The sequence below is a fragment of the Heterodontus francisci genome, chromosome 6 (assembly GCF_036365525.1).
Source record: "Heterodontus francisci isolate sHetFra1 chromosome 6, sHetFra1.hap1, whole genome shotgun sequence".
In the NCBI taxonomy this organism is placed as follows: Eukaryota; Metazoa; Chordata; class Chondrichthyes; order Heterodontiformes; family Heterodontidae; genus Heterodontus; species Heterodontus francisci.
The window spans coordinates 96,402,950-96,420,156 of record NC_090376.1 but is presented as its reverse complement, the minus strand read 5'-3'; the positions used below and the strand labels follow the sequence as shown (position 1 = coordinate 96,420,156).

Genomic DNA, 17,207 nt, shown 5'->3' with positions numbered 1-17,207 from the left:
GAACTGGGCTGGGACCAAGGTCCAAGCAGAAAGGACAAATAGAGTGATCACAAGGACTTTAAATTATTACATGGGGACAGAGGGCTCAGGTGGTAAAAGTAGTATAGATAATAATTTGAAAACAAACAAAAAGGGAAGAAACTAGAGTAACATTCAGAAATTGCACTTTAGGCACTACAGCTGAAGGGAAAACTCAAAGATGAAAATTCATTAAACAAGGAGAAAGAAATAGGCAATGTGTGAGCTGAAGGACAGGTTAGGGCGTGTAGTCCAATAAGCATTCTTTATACAAATGCATGGAGTATAAGGAACAAATTGCATGTACAAATTCAGCTTGGAGGGTATGACATGGCAGCTATTATGGAGACATGGCTGCAAAACAGTCTGGGACTGGGAACTAAATATACCAGGTAATAAGGTCTACAAGAAAGATAGAGAAAATGGTGGAGGGGAAGGAGTAGCCTTAGTGATTAAGGATGAATTCACTTCAATGATGAGAGGATAATAACAAGAGGTTAGCAGACAGTGGAGATGTCATGGGTAGAATTTAGTAGAAAAGGATTTAAGACTGTAGCGGGAGTTGTGCATCGGCCCCCGGTAGTAGTTGTGAAGTGGAAGCTCGTAGAAATGCTGAGATTAGACCAGCATGCAGAAAAGGCAGGGTGGTTTTAATAGGAAACCATTCAAAAGCAAAATATTGTAGATGCTAGATATCTGAAATAAAAGCAGAAAATGCTGGAAATACCTAGCAGTTCTGGCAACATCTGCGGAGAGAGGAAGAGAGTTAATGCTTCAGGTCAGTTTTCATGAAGGGTCATTGACCTGAAATATTAACACTTTTTTCTCTCTCCACAGATGCCGTCAGATCTGTTGAGTATTTCCAGCATTTTCTGTTTTTATTTGTGGTTTTAATGGGGGATTTTAACTTTCAAATAGATTGGGACAAGGAGACTAATACATGTCAGAAAGGTAGTGAATTTCTTGAGTGTGTCTGGGATAGTTTTCTGCAACAGTATGTCCTAGATCCAACAAGGGGAAAGACCATAGTTGATTTAGTAATGAGTAATAAGCCATATTTAGTTAACAGCCGAACGGTGCGTGAACATTTATCTAAGAGATTATAATTTGGTGAGTTCAACATGGTGTTTGAAAGGCAGAAACACGAAACAGCTAAGATTCTAAATTTAGGTAAGACTAATTTCAATGTGATGAGACAGAGAATGTCCACAGTAAACTGGGAAAATTTATTAATGGGTAAAATGACAGAAGATCAGTGGGAGATGTTCAAAGAAGAATTTGTGATACGGAACAAGTTCATACCCCTAAGGGGCAAAAGTTCTACTTGCCTAAAAAAGACAGCCATGGACAACTAAAGAGGTAAGAGACAGCACAAAAGAAATAGCATATAAAAATGCAAAAAAAAAAAAAAGCACAGATCCTGGCAAATGGGAGAAATATAAAGAACAGCAGAGGGTGACAAACTGATAGTAAGAGCTACAAAAAGAGGGTATGACAGGAAACTTGCAAGAGATATCAAAATCAACACAAGAAACTTTTAGAATTTATTTAAGAGTGGTCAGAAGTAATGTGGGTCCCTTTAAAATTGATAATGAATATCAATGAAAATAAGCAAATGGTGGACATGTTGAATAATTACTTTGCATCAAAACTTACAGTAGAGCAAGAGGTCAGCATGCCAGGCAATCCAAGGTTGAATTAGGGTTAAGGACACACCAAAATTAATGTAAGCATGATAATAATAATGGAGAAATTAATGGCACTAAAGAGTGACAACTCCTCAGGACCAGATGGGTGGCCATCTCAGGCTTTAAAAGGAAGTAGTTGAGAACATTGCAGATGCCCCAATTATAACTTTCCAAAGTTCTCTCTATTCGGGAACCGTTTCTTTAGATTGGAAATTGTGCATGTCACTCTGCTATTTAATGAAAGTGAAAAAAAGAAACAAGGGAGTTACAGACCAGTCAGCCTAACTTCTGTTGTTGGGAAATTGCTAGTGTCTACAATAAAGGATAGGATGAATGCACATCTTTAAAGTTTTCAGTTGATCAGAGACTGCTAGCATGGATTTGTAAAGGGTAGGTCATGTCTGACAAACCTGATTGAATTTTTTGAGGAGGTGTTGAAAGTAGTAGACAGGGGAATGTCCAGGGATGTTATTTACATGGATTTTCAGAAGGTATTTGATAAAGTCCCTCATAAGAGGCTATTAGCTAAAGTTGAAGCCCATGAAATAGGCAAATTATTGACCTGGTTCGGAAACTGGGCGAGTAGCAGGCGACAGAGAATAGGGATAACGGGCAAGTACTCTTAATTGGCAGGATGTGATTAGTGGTATCCCACAAAGATCTGTGTTGGGGCCTTGACTATTCACCATGTTTAATAATGACATAGATGATGTGATAGAAAGCCACATATCCAAATTTGACAATGATACAAAAGCCAAGCGGCATTATAAGCAGCATAGATGGAAGGGTAAAATTACAAAGAGATATTAGTAATTAAGTGAATGGGTAAAACTGTGGCAAATTGATTCCAATGTAGGCACATGCAAAGTCATCCACTTTAGATCCAAAAAGGGTACTTTCTAAATGGTGAAAACAGTGGAGAACCAAACAGATTTGGTGGTTCAGGTACATCGACCAGTAAAATGTTATCAACAGGTACAGAAAATAAACAAAAAGGCTAGTGGAATGCTGGCATTTATATCTGGAGAAATAGATTACAAGGGGATAGAAGTCATGCTTCAGCTATACAAAGCCCTGGTTAGACCATACCGAGCAGCTCCTGGCACTACACCTTTGGAAGATGATAAATGATCTTGGAGGGAGTGCAGTGTAGATTTGATAGAATTATACTGGGACTCCAAGGGTTAAGTTACAGGAGAGATTAAACAAACTAGGGTTGCATTCCCAGGAATTAAATATGTTATGGGGTGATTTGATTGAAGTTTTCAAGATATTAAGGGGAACAGATAGGGTAGATTGGGAGGAATTAATTCCGCTAGTTGGGGAGTCTCAGGATGGGGGCATAGTCAAAAAATTAGAGCCAGACCTTTCAGGAGTTAAATTAGGAAACACTTCTTTACACAAAAGGTTGGTCAACATTTGGAACTCTCTTCAGCAAATGACTAGATCAATTGTTAATTTTAAAACAGAGTTTGATAGATTTTTGTTGGACAAAGGTATTATGAGATATGGGGCAAAGGTAGGAATATGGAGTTAAGTCACAGATCAGCCATGATCTCATTGAATGGCTAAATGGCCTACTCCTGTTCCTATGTTACTGAAATACTCAATCTATCAAAATCACAAACTTAGAAAGGATGGGCAGTAAATTATCTATGGAAGAGTGTTTTAAATCAAAATTTAAATGGAAGCACTGAGAGCTTACAATAATTTCTTACTGATATAGCATGTCTTCTCTATTACTCTCTTAAGCCCTGCTGTCCTACACAACAGCCTTTGGCCTTTCATTTAGTTTTCACAATTTAAAAAAAAGAATTACCCTCCGAATCACTTCCATCTTCATTCTTAGTGCATATTTTCTGATGGTCAAAGTTTTTTTCTACTAAATCTTGCTTTTCTTTTGAAGAAATAAAACTCTTGAGATCGAACTCTCCTTTTATCTTTGTGTATGGGGGTGGCTTTACACGATCAGGCTGGATGCTCATAGCAACACCAGATGAAGAAGGATGATCCATGTTTGGAATTGCTTCATTGCTATTTTCTGCTAATTTAGTTGTTTTGAGTGGATGAACATATTTCCTGTTGTTGATTATTTCTCCATTGTCTTCTGAATGTATCTTTGTATGATTTTCATGTTCATTCAAAGTTTCAGAAGTTTGTAAATGTAGCTGCTCGCTATTAATTACTTCGGCTATATCTACTGTACCAGAATTAATATTTTGTTCTCCTGCATTGACTGAAAGGATGAGGGAATGCTGATCTGCTAGAGGAAATTTTTCTTGCATTTCACAACTTAGAACAGTTCTAGATATGATCAGTTTATTTTGAGTAGTCTGTGGATTAAATGATATTTTCAGAAGCTGATTTTCACAGTCATATACTTTTTGATCTTCATGCTCATTGTTTGAGCTGCAGCTCTGAACCATTTGTTTTCTAGCACTATCATATTGATTCTCGCTATCCTTTTTATCATCCATCATTTCATTATCTTTTAAATCTTGTTGGATGGCTTGCTGAGTTCTTGGTGACAAATTTAAATATTTGGCAGGAATATTTGCTGAATGCAGAGTGCTGCCATGCTCAACAGGAAACAATTTATCTTTTCCAAATTCCATTTCCTCATCTGAGCTACTTTCTAACATGGCTGCCTGTATGGCAATCATAGTCCGTGGGGAAGGAGGAGCAGCAGCAGCGACGTCATTCTGAGCTCTGGATGCTCTTGCTGAGAGAGGAGATTGTGAACCTGAATCTTTAAAGGGCTCCAAACCAGCATCTGAGACCAGCTCTGCAGCTGTTGATTTAGCAATTTTCTCTGGTGTAGTATTTTGCAAATTAGTCTCTCTATCTTCACTGTTTTTTGATTGGATTCCTGGAAATTAAAAGAACATACATTAATTACAATATTCAATTTCAATTCTTCTGCCATACGGACTTGCTGAAATATGAATAAGTAGTAAATTCTACTGCAAGTTCAGTTAATCATCCATGCACATTATTTACACAAGTGTCTATAATTAGAATGAAGGATATTTATTGGGTTTATGGAGCTTCAATGAACCTCAATCAGATTGTTTAGCTCTGCCATAATTTCAGGTTATTAAAGATAAAACACAAAACTGGTAAACTATCCAAAAATATTTTAGTTTTGATTTTCTGATATTTATTGCCATAATCAGCTTTTATCTGTTCTTTGACATCAGTGAAAAGAACATTTTTAAATCAAAGTGCAATATTTTTGTTGGTACTACAGATAATACTCAATGGGAAGCAGCTAATGAATTGGACAACTTTGATTTTCTCTGGGTGTTGTAATTACACAGCTCTAACATGTTAACCGTCCCCTCCCCACCACCACTCCAATAAACCTAGATCCCTGGTGAACAAGATTCAGGATATAAGTAAACAAGGAGCTGTTGGAAAAGCCCTTCCATTTGAAAATTGCTAGTATCAAATGCCACTAGTAAACTTAAAACTTTTGCAAAGTAGGGATTAATTTTTTTTTCAATAAAAAAGGGATAATTTCAGCAAAGTAAAAGACTTGGAGAAAATATCTGCTGAAAGGATGCCGTGTGTATTTTCCTTATTGTTTGTATAAAACTGACGAACATATTACAAATCTTAGTGCAATGCACTTTTGTATAAATTTCAATACATGAAAATTGAACATTGTCAAATGAGTGAAGAACGGCGCCAAAAGGAAAAATAAGGTAACAATAAATACATGGGAGGGATTAAAAAGGTGCTGTTTCCTAATCATCTTTAACTTTACTGATGACACTAAGTAAGCCTGAAATGTTCCTCATGTATTTTTGCTCTACTACAGAAGCAGAAAAATAACTTTACTTGGAGAGAGCTGCTACTAAAGCTTTGAATGAAATGGACAACATACATGAGGCAGTAATGTAAATACAATTTAATTAAAAATATTAAAGCCCATTAGTGATACATGGTAAGCACTTGCTTGTATAATTGTACTCACTGTACCTTTTATCAGAATATAGTGTGAAGCATCTTCTGATACAAGCCGCCTAGTTTCCACGTCCTTTATGAATCCCCCCTCATTATTACACTCCATTTGAATTTGCCCACAGTATTGTTTGTTCATCTCTTTCTGGATGCCTTCAATGTGTTGGTTAAGTCTGTTGCGTTTAAGGAGACCTGACAGCTGGTACTGGGAAAAATCTGTAGACTCCTTTGAAAAAGTACCAAGTCTTATTAAAACAAATTTGTGCTTAGGCATAAGATACACCTTAACTTAAAGAATTGTTACCTTTCAAGTCAATAGCTGATATAAGTAATTAATTATGTGAATTGTGTGTTAAGAAAAGCACTATTTTCCTGCAATACTCTGTCAGCCAGTCAGCTATTTATTGTCTCCATTGTCAGGCTGGTGGAACCCTATTTAATCGCATAAAGATATGGCAGTCATAATGCAACAGCCTCATAACATAAAATACAAGCTCTGATTATAAAGTACCTAGATAACGTATAGAGAATGGTACCCATAACTCCAACTAAATATTGGGAAGACCGAAGCCATTGCTTTCAGTCCCTCCCACAAACTCTGTTCCCTAGCCACAGACAACATTCTTCTCCCTGGCAACTGGCTGAGGCTGAACCAGACCATTCACAAGCATGATGTCATATATGACTCTAAGATGAGCTTCTGACAACATAACCGCACCAAGACCATCTACTTCCACCTCTGTAACATTGCCCGACTCTGTCCTGCTTCAGCTCATCTGCTACTGAAATCCTTATCCATGCCTTTGTTACCTCTAGTCTTCAGTATTTCAATGCTCTCCTGGCCGGCCTCCCTGCATAAACTTGAGCTCATCTATCTACTGCCCATATCCTAACTTGCACAAAGTCCTGTCACCTGTGTTCGTTGGCCTACATTGTCTCCCAGTCCAGAAATCCCTCAATTTTAAAATGCTCATTTTTTTTTCCATAAAGCCCTCCATGGCTCACCCTCCCTATCCCTGTAATCTCCTCCTGCCTTACAGCCCTCAGATATCTGTGCTCTTCCAATTCTGGCCTCTTGCATATCCCCAATTTTAAATTGCTCCACCACTGGGCGGCACAGTGGCGCAGTGGTTAGCACTGCAGCCTCACAGCTCCAGCGACCCGGGTTAAATTCTGGATACTGCCTGTGTGGAGTTTGCAAGTTCTCCCTGTGTCTGTGTGGGTTTCCTCCGGGTGCTCCGGATTCCTCCCACATGCCAAAGACTTGCTGGTTGATAGGTTAATTGGCCATTATAAATTGCCCCTAGTATAGGTAGGTGGTAGGGAAATATAGGGACAGGTGGGGATGTGGTAGAAATATGGAATTAGTGTAGGATTAGTATAAATAGGTGGTTGATGGTCGGCACAGACTCGGTGGGCCGAAGGGCCTGTTTCAGTGCTGTATCTCTGAAACTAAAACTAAAACACTGGCAGCCATGCTTTCAACTGCCTAGGCCCCAAACTCTGGAATTCCCTCCCTAAACCTCTTCATCTTTCCCTCCTCTTTTAAGATGCTCCTTGAAAACCTACCTCTTTGACCAAGCTTTTGGTCATCTGTCCCAATATCCCCCAATATGGTTTGGTGTCACATTTCGTTTGGCAACACATCTCTACATTATGGTCACTAAATAAATGAAAATTGCTGTCGTAAGGAATGGAACATCTAAAAATCACTTTTGAGCCTGAAAAGTGCCCAGTCTACCTCAAATTACCTTGGAAGGATAAGGTTTCTCAAATTTTTGAGCAACAGGTGAAGCTAGCCGTTTCACACTGCTACTATGCAGTAGTAACACATTAACAGGATTCTGCCATTAAGTCAAAAGATATTCTGCCTACCACACAAATGAGTAATGTGGTATATGAGTTCCAGTGCCAATGCAATGCCAGGTAAGTAGGCCGTATGTCCCAACGACTGGCGGATCATATCAAATAGCACGTCCCTTTGGCTGTTAGCAATAGTACTGACCATACTCAACCAGCCCATACTTGCAAAACTCAGAACACAATGTCTAACGTTAGATGTGATTCTGTGATGGGATTATTCAGTAAGTGCAGTCCAAAGTGTGCTAAGAATTACACCCACAACCAATTTAAGATTATCAGTCGGGCCTGCAATGTGACTCACTTACGCTTGCTTGAAGCAACATATGTTCATACGCAAGGACCTGTCCTCTGCAGGCAAAGGGAACATGTCCAGGCTTTGCGCCTTTTTGAATTAACAAAAGCATGGGGAAACAATAGTTCCCTGGTGCATTCTCCATGACAACATCACAACCAGAGTCGACTTGCCAACCTTTTTCTCATGCAGTATAAATTGTTGCGCCCTTTGAAATTTGGCATTCTTGTTTCTGTCCTGATGAGTGCTAGATGAAAAGCTTCAACAGCATGTCTTTTTTTCAGCAATACTCAAGTTCTGTACTACCAAATGACTATTTATAAAAAAGTGTATGCTAATATGGAACAGAGGAAGAGTAAAAATGAGAAGTCTGTGTCTTTAAATTTTTTAAGTATATATCATAACATCCTAGGTATTATAGTAGTAATAGCTTTCTGTAGCACTATTGTAGTGTTACATGGTATCTCAGCATCTTGGTGGAACATGTTAAAAATGTTACTGGTCTAGCTGCATTCAGTTTTGGGTACATGTTTGCACAAACAGGATGAGCTCCAATTTATCAGATCATTAGAGCGACAGGATGAACAGTCCTGACACTAGAGGGCAATGTTACAGAACTATGCCATCAGCATGGAGCCTGATTAGTGGCAAGCACAGGTCAGAGATAAATCTGTTACATTACAGCCTTGAGTTTTCAACCTGTATTCACTACTACTAAGGCTCCACTCCTCTGTTCTGGAGTCTTGTGAAGCTCTCCCTTAACTGCTTGCCATATGCTCCGCACACTGACGCATGGTGCCATCCGTATTAACAGATTAATGAATACAACCAAATTACTGTAAATTTATGGCAAAAAATTAACTGGATTTTTTCAAAATTGTGACTTGTTCATTTAATAATTCATAAAGTTTTCATGCTTTAAGATAGAATAAAGCATAAATATACAAACTAATCTCTGAATAAATCTCAACTGTAACAATTCTTGCCACTATGAAACAATGAACATACCTGAGGCATGGTCTGCAATAGACTTCTTCGACGTTTGGTGAATTCTTTGAGGTCCGTCAGGATTTCATGTCTTACTTCTGGAGGTAAACTAGCAAAGTCCTCTGACTCAATGTCTACAGAATGAGGATTCTCAAGAAATGTATTCTAAATGGAAAAGAAAAAAATAAATTAAAAAGCATTATTTGTCACCTTTCATTATGTAAAAAATAAGGTACAGTAGAAGTTTGATTATTCCTGAGAATTTGTGCTAGCCAAGCGATCAGAGGATTGCATTGTAGGAAACAACAAGCGAGGGACGTACATTGAATAGCTGTTTAGGGAGAGCCTCTCATATATGGCTCTTCTTGCATTTTGCTGCTTTTCAAAAACTTGCCAGCTGAAGAATAGTAACCTAATAAAAAAATCTGGGGGAAAAAAAAAAGAGAATTTGGAGGAGAACTGCGATTGGAGGAGGACTCTGGCAGTAGTTGGAAAATTTTTTGTAGGAAAAGGATACAAGCAGCATCAGTATCAGCAAGAGGAGTAAACTCATCGACTGTTCAGGGCAGAGATACATGACATGCTTTGGTTTTCCTCACATTTGCTTTATTTTCAGGTTTTTGTCAGCTGGACAATGTGCAAAAGATTTTTTTTTTAAAAACACATTATGTAAGAAAGGCTTGTAAAGCACTTCGGTTTCCTTAAAGTACAGATCATTGCACATGGACTGACACAAAATCATTGGCATATCTACATGATAACAATTTATATTCAATTTATTTTGCCTTATAAATGTCGCATCAGTGAGATCTCCTTTTGAGAGAACATTCATTAAGACATTTCAGTCTTACTTCCTCAACGGCTGATTAGTACAACCTTTATCCCAGTGAAATCATCATTATTCACCAATCTGTCGGAGGTGGGGAAGGTCAATTAGAACATTACAGCGCAGTACAGGCCCTTCGGCCCTCGATGTTGCGCCGACCTGTGAAACCATCTGACCTACACTATTCCATTTTCATCCATATGTCTATCCAATGACCACTTAAATGCCCTTAAAGTTGGCGAGTCTACTACTGTTGCAGGCAGGGCGTTCCACGCCCCTACTACTCTCTGAGTAAAGAAACTACCTCTGACATCTGTCCTATATCTATCACCCCTCAACTTAAAGCTATGTCCCCTCGTGTTTGCCATCACCATCCGAGGAAAAAGACTCTCACTATCCACCCTATCTAACCCTCTGATTATCTTATATGTCTCTATTAAGTCACCTCTCCTCCTCCTTCTCTCCAACGAAAACAACCTCAAGTCCCTCAGCCTTTCCTCGTAAGACCTTCCCTCCATACCAGGCAACATCCTAGTAAATCTCCTCTGCACCCTTTCCATAGCTTCCACATCCTTCCTATAATGCGGTGACCAGAACTGCACGCAATACTCCAGGTGCGGTCTCACCAGAGTTTTGTACAGCTGCAGCATGACCTCGTGGCTCCGAAACTCGATCCCCCTACTAATAAAAGCTAACACACCATATGCCTTCTTAACAGCCCTATTAACCTGGGTAGCAACCTTCAGGGATTTATGCACCTGGACACCAAGATCTCTCTGTTCATCTACACTACCAAGAATCTTCCCATTAGCCCAGTACTCTGCATTCCTGTTACTCCTTCCAAAGTGAATCACCTCACACTTTTCCACATTAAACTCCATTTGCCATCTCTCAGCCCAGCTCTGCAGCCTATCTATGTCCCTCTGTACCCTACAACATCCTTCGGCACTATCCACAACTCCACCGACCTTAGTGTCATCCGCAAATTTACTAACCCACCCTTCTACACCCTCTTCCAGGTCATTTATAAAAATGACAAACAGCAGTGGCCCCAAAACAGATCCTTGCGGTACACCACTAGTAACTAAACTCCAGGATGAACATTTGCCATCAACCACCACCCTCTGTCTTCTTTCAGCTAGCCAATTTCTGATCCAAAGCTCTAAATCATCTTCAACCCCATACTTCCGTATTTTCTGCAATAGCCTACCGTGGGGAACCTTATCAAACGCCTTACTGAAATCCATATACACCACATCCACTGCTTTACCCTCATCCACCTGTTTGGTCACCTTCTCGAAAAACTCAATAAGGTTTGTGAGGCACAACCTACCTGCTCTACACTTGCTTAAAAAGCTGTACACCTCGAATATCTCCCTTTTTTAAAAATCATTGATTTGAAATGTTACTCTCTTTCCTTCTCCACAGACGCTCATTGACCTGCTGAGTATTGCTGAGATTTGCTTTTGTAAAATTTAATGACGTCAATATAGACATCTCAAATATATATAATATATATATATGTAAAATACATTTTTCAAGAACACCCACCAGACATTCCAAAGCGCTTTACAGCCAATGAAGTACTTTTGAAATGTAGCCATTGTTGTAATGTAGGAAACCAGAAAATGGGTATGACCTGACCACACAGCGCAGTCCACTAGAAAAAATAAAATGCACCAAATAAAACTGGTCAAAGTAACCAATGAGCCCATCTCCCACATTGATCCAGGAGATTTTTCTTAAGCACATGATGCCAACACTCCTTGCATACTCTACACAACTAAACTTCCAAACTTACAGCCCATTAAAACTCGATCAGACGTCTGGTCTCACATTGCACGCATAAATTCTTGACCAACTACATGTACCCACTTCACTACCAGTCTACTAGAATTACTGCTGTTGGTGAAGTAAAGGCAAAATGTTCCAACACAAAGATCTTAAATGAACTTGTGATATTGTGGATCCTGGAGGCTGGTGCTTGTTTTACTCTTCACGGATAGTTCAGTTTTTGGGAGTTTTGGAGGAGAGTGCTTTTGATCAATAGTGCTATGTCATTTACTGTGGCGTGGTTGGGAAGACTGCTGTTGGAGCTTGGAAAGCCCATGTTACAAAGCAATGTATCCCCAGACATGATGGCCAATTCCATGACACACTGTCACACACACAAAATCATTGCAGATACTTCACCTGGAAAAGTTTCTCATTTTTCATCCGTTCTTCCCATTCCTTTTCTGCCTCTTCTTCTGAACTAAAAACAGTAAACGATTACTTATCTGAAAAGTATATATGGATTTAAATATCCTCTTAATAGCAAATCTCATCAAGTTAACATCCAATGGCAAAATAAAATAAAAGGTAAAACTAAAAACAGGCAGGTTTTCCTGCCGTCCCCACCTTGGCACTGGGCAGGAATAGAACATCTGAAGTGTGTTGCTCCATTTCTGGGATTGTGTGCTTAGACCATTGACATGGACACAGAATGCTCCTGAAGCTTGCCAGCTCATGGCTGGAGCTAATGCAAGTAAAGGAAATGGGAAATGTACAGGCATATCAGTCTTCCCACTGCATGTTTGCGTCAGGGGGTGAGGGTCCTTCTTGAAGACACTTCCAGACCCTCCAGTTTGGCAAGCGTTGGGAAGGACACAATGCCAAGTTTCTTTGGATGGCCTTGTGCAAGGGAGCTCTCCCAGGAATAGCTCAGGAAGAGGTGGTGAGAAGCCAGGAATACCTCCTCCTTACCAAGACGTGGCAAAAAGGTTTCTACCCACCATGAGGCTACACACAGAGTCTACGGCACAGAAACAGGTCATTCAGTCCAACAAATCTATATGTGCCTTTATTTGCCACTCGAGTTGCCTCTCACCCTATTTCCATATCCTTATACTTCCTTTCTTCTTTATGGGATTATCTAGCTTCCCCTTAAATATATCTATGCGATTTGCCTCAACTTCAACATTTTTGTAGCACATTTCATATCCTGACCACTCTGTGGGTAAAATTGTTCTCCAATTCCCTAACAGATTTAGTAGTGACTATCTTATATTTATGATCCTTAGTTTTGGACTCACCCACAAGTGGATATCAAATCCTATCACCTAAGGTACCTCTTAGCTTTCTCTTTGAGAGAAAAGAGCCCCAGCATGTTAGCCTTTCTTGATAAGTATATTCTCTCAGTCCTGATATCATCCTTTTGAATCTTTATTTCACCTTCTTCAGTGTATGGTCACACACATCAGAAGTGCAATGACACAAACGATGGACCAACTCTGAAGACAAAGGAAAAACGAATCCTTTTGTGTCTCAGGCACCAGACAAGATACCAGTTGTTTTCATATGCTACTGGCAGCCAAACTGACAGAAATGCCAACGGAAAACAGAACAAATACCACAGTATTAGTAAAAGGGCTTACTGGCAAATGCTTGAAGGTTCCCTTAGTTAGGATTTACCTACACAGAGTACGTTGGTTACCAGGATAGTGACAGTTGAAATCATTCTGAGTTTACCAATGTGGGGGGTGGGGGCGATGAGTAAGACCTATTGCTGGGCAATGACTTGGCAGGAAGCACAAAAAGTACCCTGAGGGTCCAGAACAGTCCATGGAGACTGGAGAAACTAAGGGGAAAAAGCAAAACCCTATACAGCTGCAGACGGCTGGGGGAGTCCCGAAAATTCCAGAGGAGATGATTGGGCCCTTTTAACTTCATCTGGCTCTGAGACAGTCAAAAAGATTTAAAGAAGCTAAGATAAAAGCCACAAATATTGAAGGAAAAGCACCAGAGATATGGTTAGCGGAAACTTTTTTTCAAAGATTTGAATAGGGACAAGGAAAGTTCTGAAACAAGGAAGCCAAGCATGAGGGAGATGCCTCACCTAGTTGACATGCCACAGGGGAGTACAGTGGAAGCTGGACAACCACCTGTGAGAAGTAATGTCCCAGAGGAAATGGGCAGATTAGGGAAACACCCACCTCTGAAGTAAAAGAGAAAGGGAAGGTAACATGCCCTAAAGTGAAACACACCTGTGAAAACTAAAAGTGAGGTCAGTGTGGATCTACCCACTGAAGAATCAAACGATCAGGTTCCAAATCCAAACTAATCAAACCCAACAATTTAGATTCAGAACTCGGCAAGAACAAGGGGCAGGAAGAAATCTCAGATGTCTCACAGGGGCTAAAAAACAATGCATCACCCACTATCACCTTAGAAATAAGAACCATCAATGTGCCAGAACCTGAATGGCAAACACCATGTATTCTGGAAGCAGTAGTTAAGGGGTAAAAGCTGGTACAGACAGGAAACCTTGCAACAAGCAGTAACAGAAATTTACATACTGCAAGCTTCACCAACAATCACATGTTCTTGGAGATTAATGTTCCTAAAGTAATACAAACTAGTGAGAGAGAAACTACAACCCTATTTGACAAAAGCTAACCAAAAGAAATGCACTTTCTTAATGGTACCTCATCCGAAGGAAAGAGGATAAAAAACTTCAAATTGAACCTGAAATGGCTGCTACAAGCAACGTCAGCTGCAGCAGCTGTAGGATGGAGGAGTGAATGAAATGAACACGTACAGTGCTGTGAGTCTATACTTTCTTAATGTTTCTTTTCCCCCCTCTTTCTAAACCCAAAAAAACCCATAAAAAATGAAATCCAAGGAATTTCATTTTCCCCCTTTTTGGGGGGCGGTGACACATACATCGGAAGTGTGATGATACAAATTATGGATCAACTCTGAAGAGTTATGAAAAACTGACTTTGTCTTTTAAAATGAACTTTTATTTTTTTTTAAATGGACAATGGTTCAAAATGGCTACTGAGAAAAAAGGTATTGACATTTGTGTATTCAATCTGACAAAGACAAAGGACAAATCTTCAAAGCCAAGAGGTATCAATTGCACCCATCCAAAAGCATTCCAGAATTGATCATCTTCTGAAACATAGAAGGCGTGATATAGCCATGTCCTGGGCCATTGGGCGATTACCATGGGGAAGAGATCAGAACATTTCCTGTCAGGAGGTAAGAAGTAACACAGCTTTACCTTGAAAAAAAGGCAGCCTAAAGAGAGAGCGAGCCAAGGGAAACACAGGGAAGCAACATCCAGCAATTTGTTTTCCAGCAAACCAGAAGGCACATGCCCTGCTGCAGAATCCTACATCTACATTAGACAGCATTGAACTAGAAGTGATCCACCGCTTTCAACTGAACTTTCAATCAAGAGAGAAATCTACAATCATCTCAGGCCTGCACCCATTGAGAACCTGATTTCCAAGAGAATTCAACAGCTGATCGTGACCCCCCCGCCCTCCCCAATAAAAATCACTTTCTGTTTTTGCCCTTCTCCATCTATCCCTTTGGCCGCGTGTATGGGGTGTGCATGTGTGTGGTGTGTGCGTGAGAAAATGTGTGAGTGGATGCAGTTACAACAATTTTGGGATAAGGCGTATTGATCAATAAACTCTTAATTTTCTGTTTTCTTTTTAAACCTACAAGAAAACCTGTCGCTGTCTGTTTATTTGAAAAATAAAACACTATAGGCTTAAACCCTAATAGCAAAACACTTGCTGCAGTCAGGTGCAGAGTTGAACAGTGGGAAGCACCCACATTACACCATGTGGCCCTAACAGTCTCTATAGAACCATAGAAAAATTACGGCACAGAAGGAGGCCACTCAGCCACCCAATCTAATCCCACCTTCCAGCACCTGGTCCATAGCCTTGCCGGTTACAGCACTTCAGGTGCATGTCCAGGTACCTTTTAAAAGAACTGAGGGTTTCTGTCTCCACCACCGAGCCGGGCAGTGAATTCCAGACACCCACCACCCTCTGGGTGAAAACATTTTTCCTCATGTCAATTCTAATCCTTCTACCAATCACCTTAAATCTGTGCCCCCTGGTAATTGACCTCTCCGCTAGGGGAAACAGGTCCTTCCTGTCTACTCTATCTATGCCTCTCATAATTTTGTACACCTCTATTAAGTCACCTCTCAGCCTCCTCTTCTAAGGAAAACAACCCTAGCCTATCCAATTTTTCCTCATAGCTGCAACTTTCGAGCCCTGGCAACATTTTTGTAAATCTCCTCTGTACTCTCTCCAGAGCAATTATGTCCTTTCTGTAATGTGACGACCAGAACTGTACGCAATACTCCAACTGTGATCTAACCAGCATTTTATACAGTTCCAGCATTACATCCCTGCTTTTGTATTCTATACCTCAGCCAATAAAGGATAGCATTCTATATGCCTTCTTCACCACTATATCTACCTGTCCTGCCACCTTCAGGGACCTGTGGACATGCACTCCAAGGTCTCTCACTTCTTCTACCCCTCTCAATATCCTCCCGTTTATTGTGTGTTCCCTTGCTTTGTTTGCCTTCCCCAAGTGAGTCACCTCACACTTTTCTGGATTAAATCCCATTTGCCACTTTTTCGCTCACTCAACCAAACATGGATATCTTTCTGGAGCCTACAGCCATCCTCTTCATTATCAACTACAGGGCCAATTTTTGTTTCATCAGCAAATTTCCCAATCATGCCTCCCACATTGTGGTATATATTAATGATTTGGACTTCAAACAGCAAGGGATCCAACACTGAGCCCTGTGGAATGCCACTGGAAACTGCTTTCCATTCACAAAAACATCTGTCAACTACTATCCTTTGCTTCCTGTCACTGAGCCAATTCTGGATCTAACCTGCCACATTCCTCTGTATCCCAAGGGCTTTCATTTTACTGACCAGTCTGCCATGTGGGACATTGTCAAATGCCTTACTAAAATCCATGTAGACCACATCCACTGTACTACCCTCATCAATCCTCCTGGTTACTTCGTCAAAGAATTCAATTAAGTTAGTAAGACATGACCTTCCCTCAACAAATCCATGCTGACTATCCCTGATCAGTCTATGCCTTTCTAAGTGGCAGTTTATCCTGTTCCTCAGAATTGATTCTAATAATTTACCCACCACCGAGGTCAGACTGACCGGCCTATAATAATTTGGCCTATCCCTCGCACCCTTTTTAAACAATCATATAACATTCGCAGACCTCCAATCCTCTGGCACCTCGTCCGTATCCAGTGAGGATTTGAAGATGATCCTCAGCACATCCGCTATTTCCTCCCTGGCTTTCTTTACCATGGGATGCAACCCATTCAGCTCTGGTGACTTATCCACTTTCAAGGATGTCACACCCTCTAGTACTTCCTCTCTTAATATGCAAATCGTATCTATTATTTCACACTCCTCCTCTTTTACTACAATGTCTGCACCATCCCTCTCCTTGGTGAAAATATTAAGAACCCTGCCCACATCATCTGCATCCACGCATAAGTTCCCTTGTACATCTCTGATATGCCCTACCCTTTCCTTAGTTATCCTCTTGCTCTTAATGTACTGATAAAATACCTTTGGGTTTTCCTCGATTTTACCTGCCAGTAATTTTTCATGTTCTCTCTTTGCTTTTCTAATTTCCTTTTTCACTTCACCCCTGCACTTTCTATACTCCTCTAGGCTTTCAAAAGTATTAAGTTTTTGTGATCATCATAAGCTTTCTTTTTCTG

The 17,207-nt window shown here is 40.2% G+C and overlaps 1 protein-coding gene across 1 annotated transcript in view; it reads right to left on the bottom strand.

The window, feature by feature from the left end:
- ercc5 (excision repair cross-complementation group 5) overlaps positions 1–17,207 on the bottom strand; it is a 182,313-nt gene that overhangs the window by 15,652 nt on the left and 149,454 nt on the right. The window contains exons 28-31 of the mRNA XM_068034427.1: positions 11,834–11,894; positions 8,836–8,979; positions 5,691–5,898; positions 3,526–4,575 (exon numbers count right to left, since the gene is read on the bottom strand). Coding sequence (XP_067890528.1) covers positions 3,526–4,575; positions 5,691–5,898; positions 8,836–8,979; positions 11,834–11,894 — 1,463 coding nt within the window. The remainder of the gene's footprint in view (positions 1–3,525; positions 4,576–5,690; positions 5,899–8,835; positions 8,980–11,833; positions 11,895–17,207) is intronic.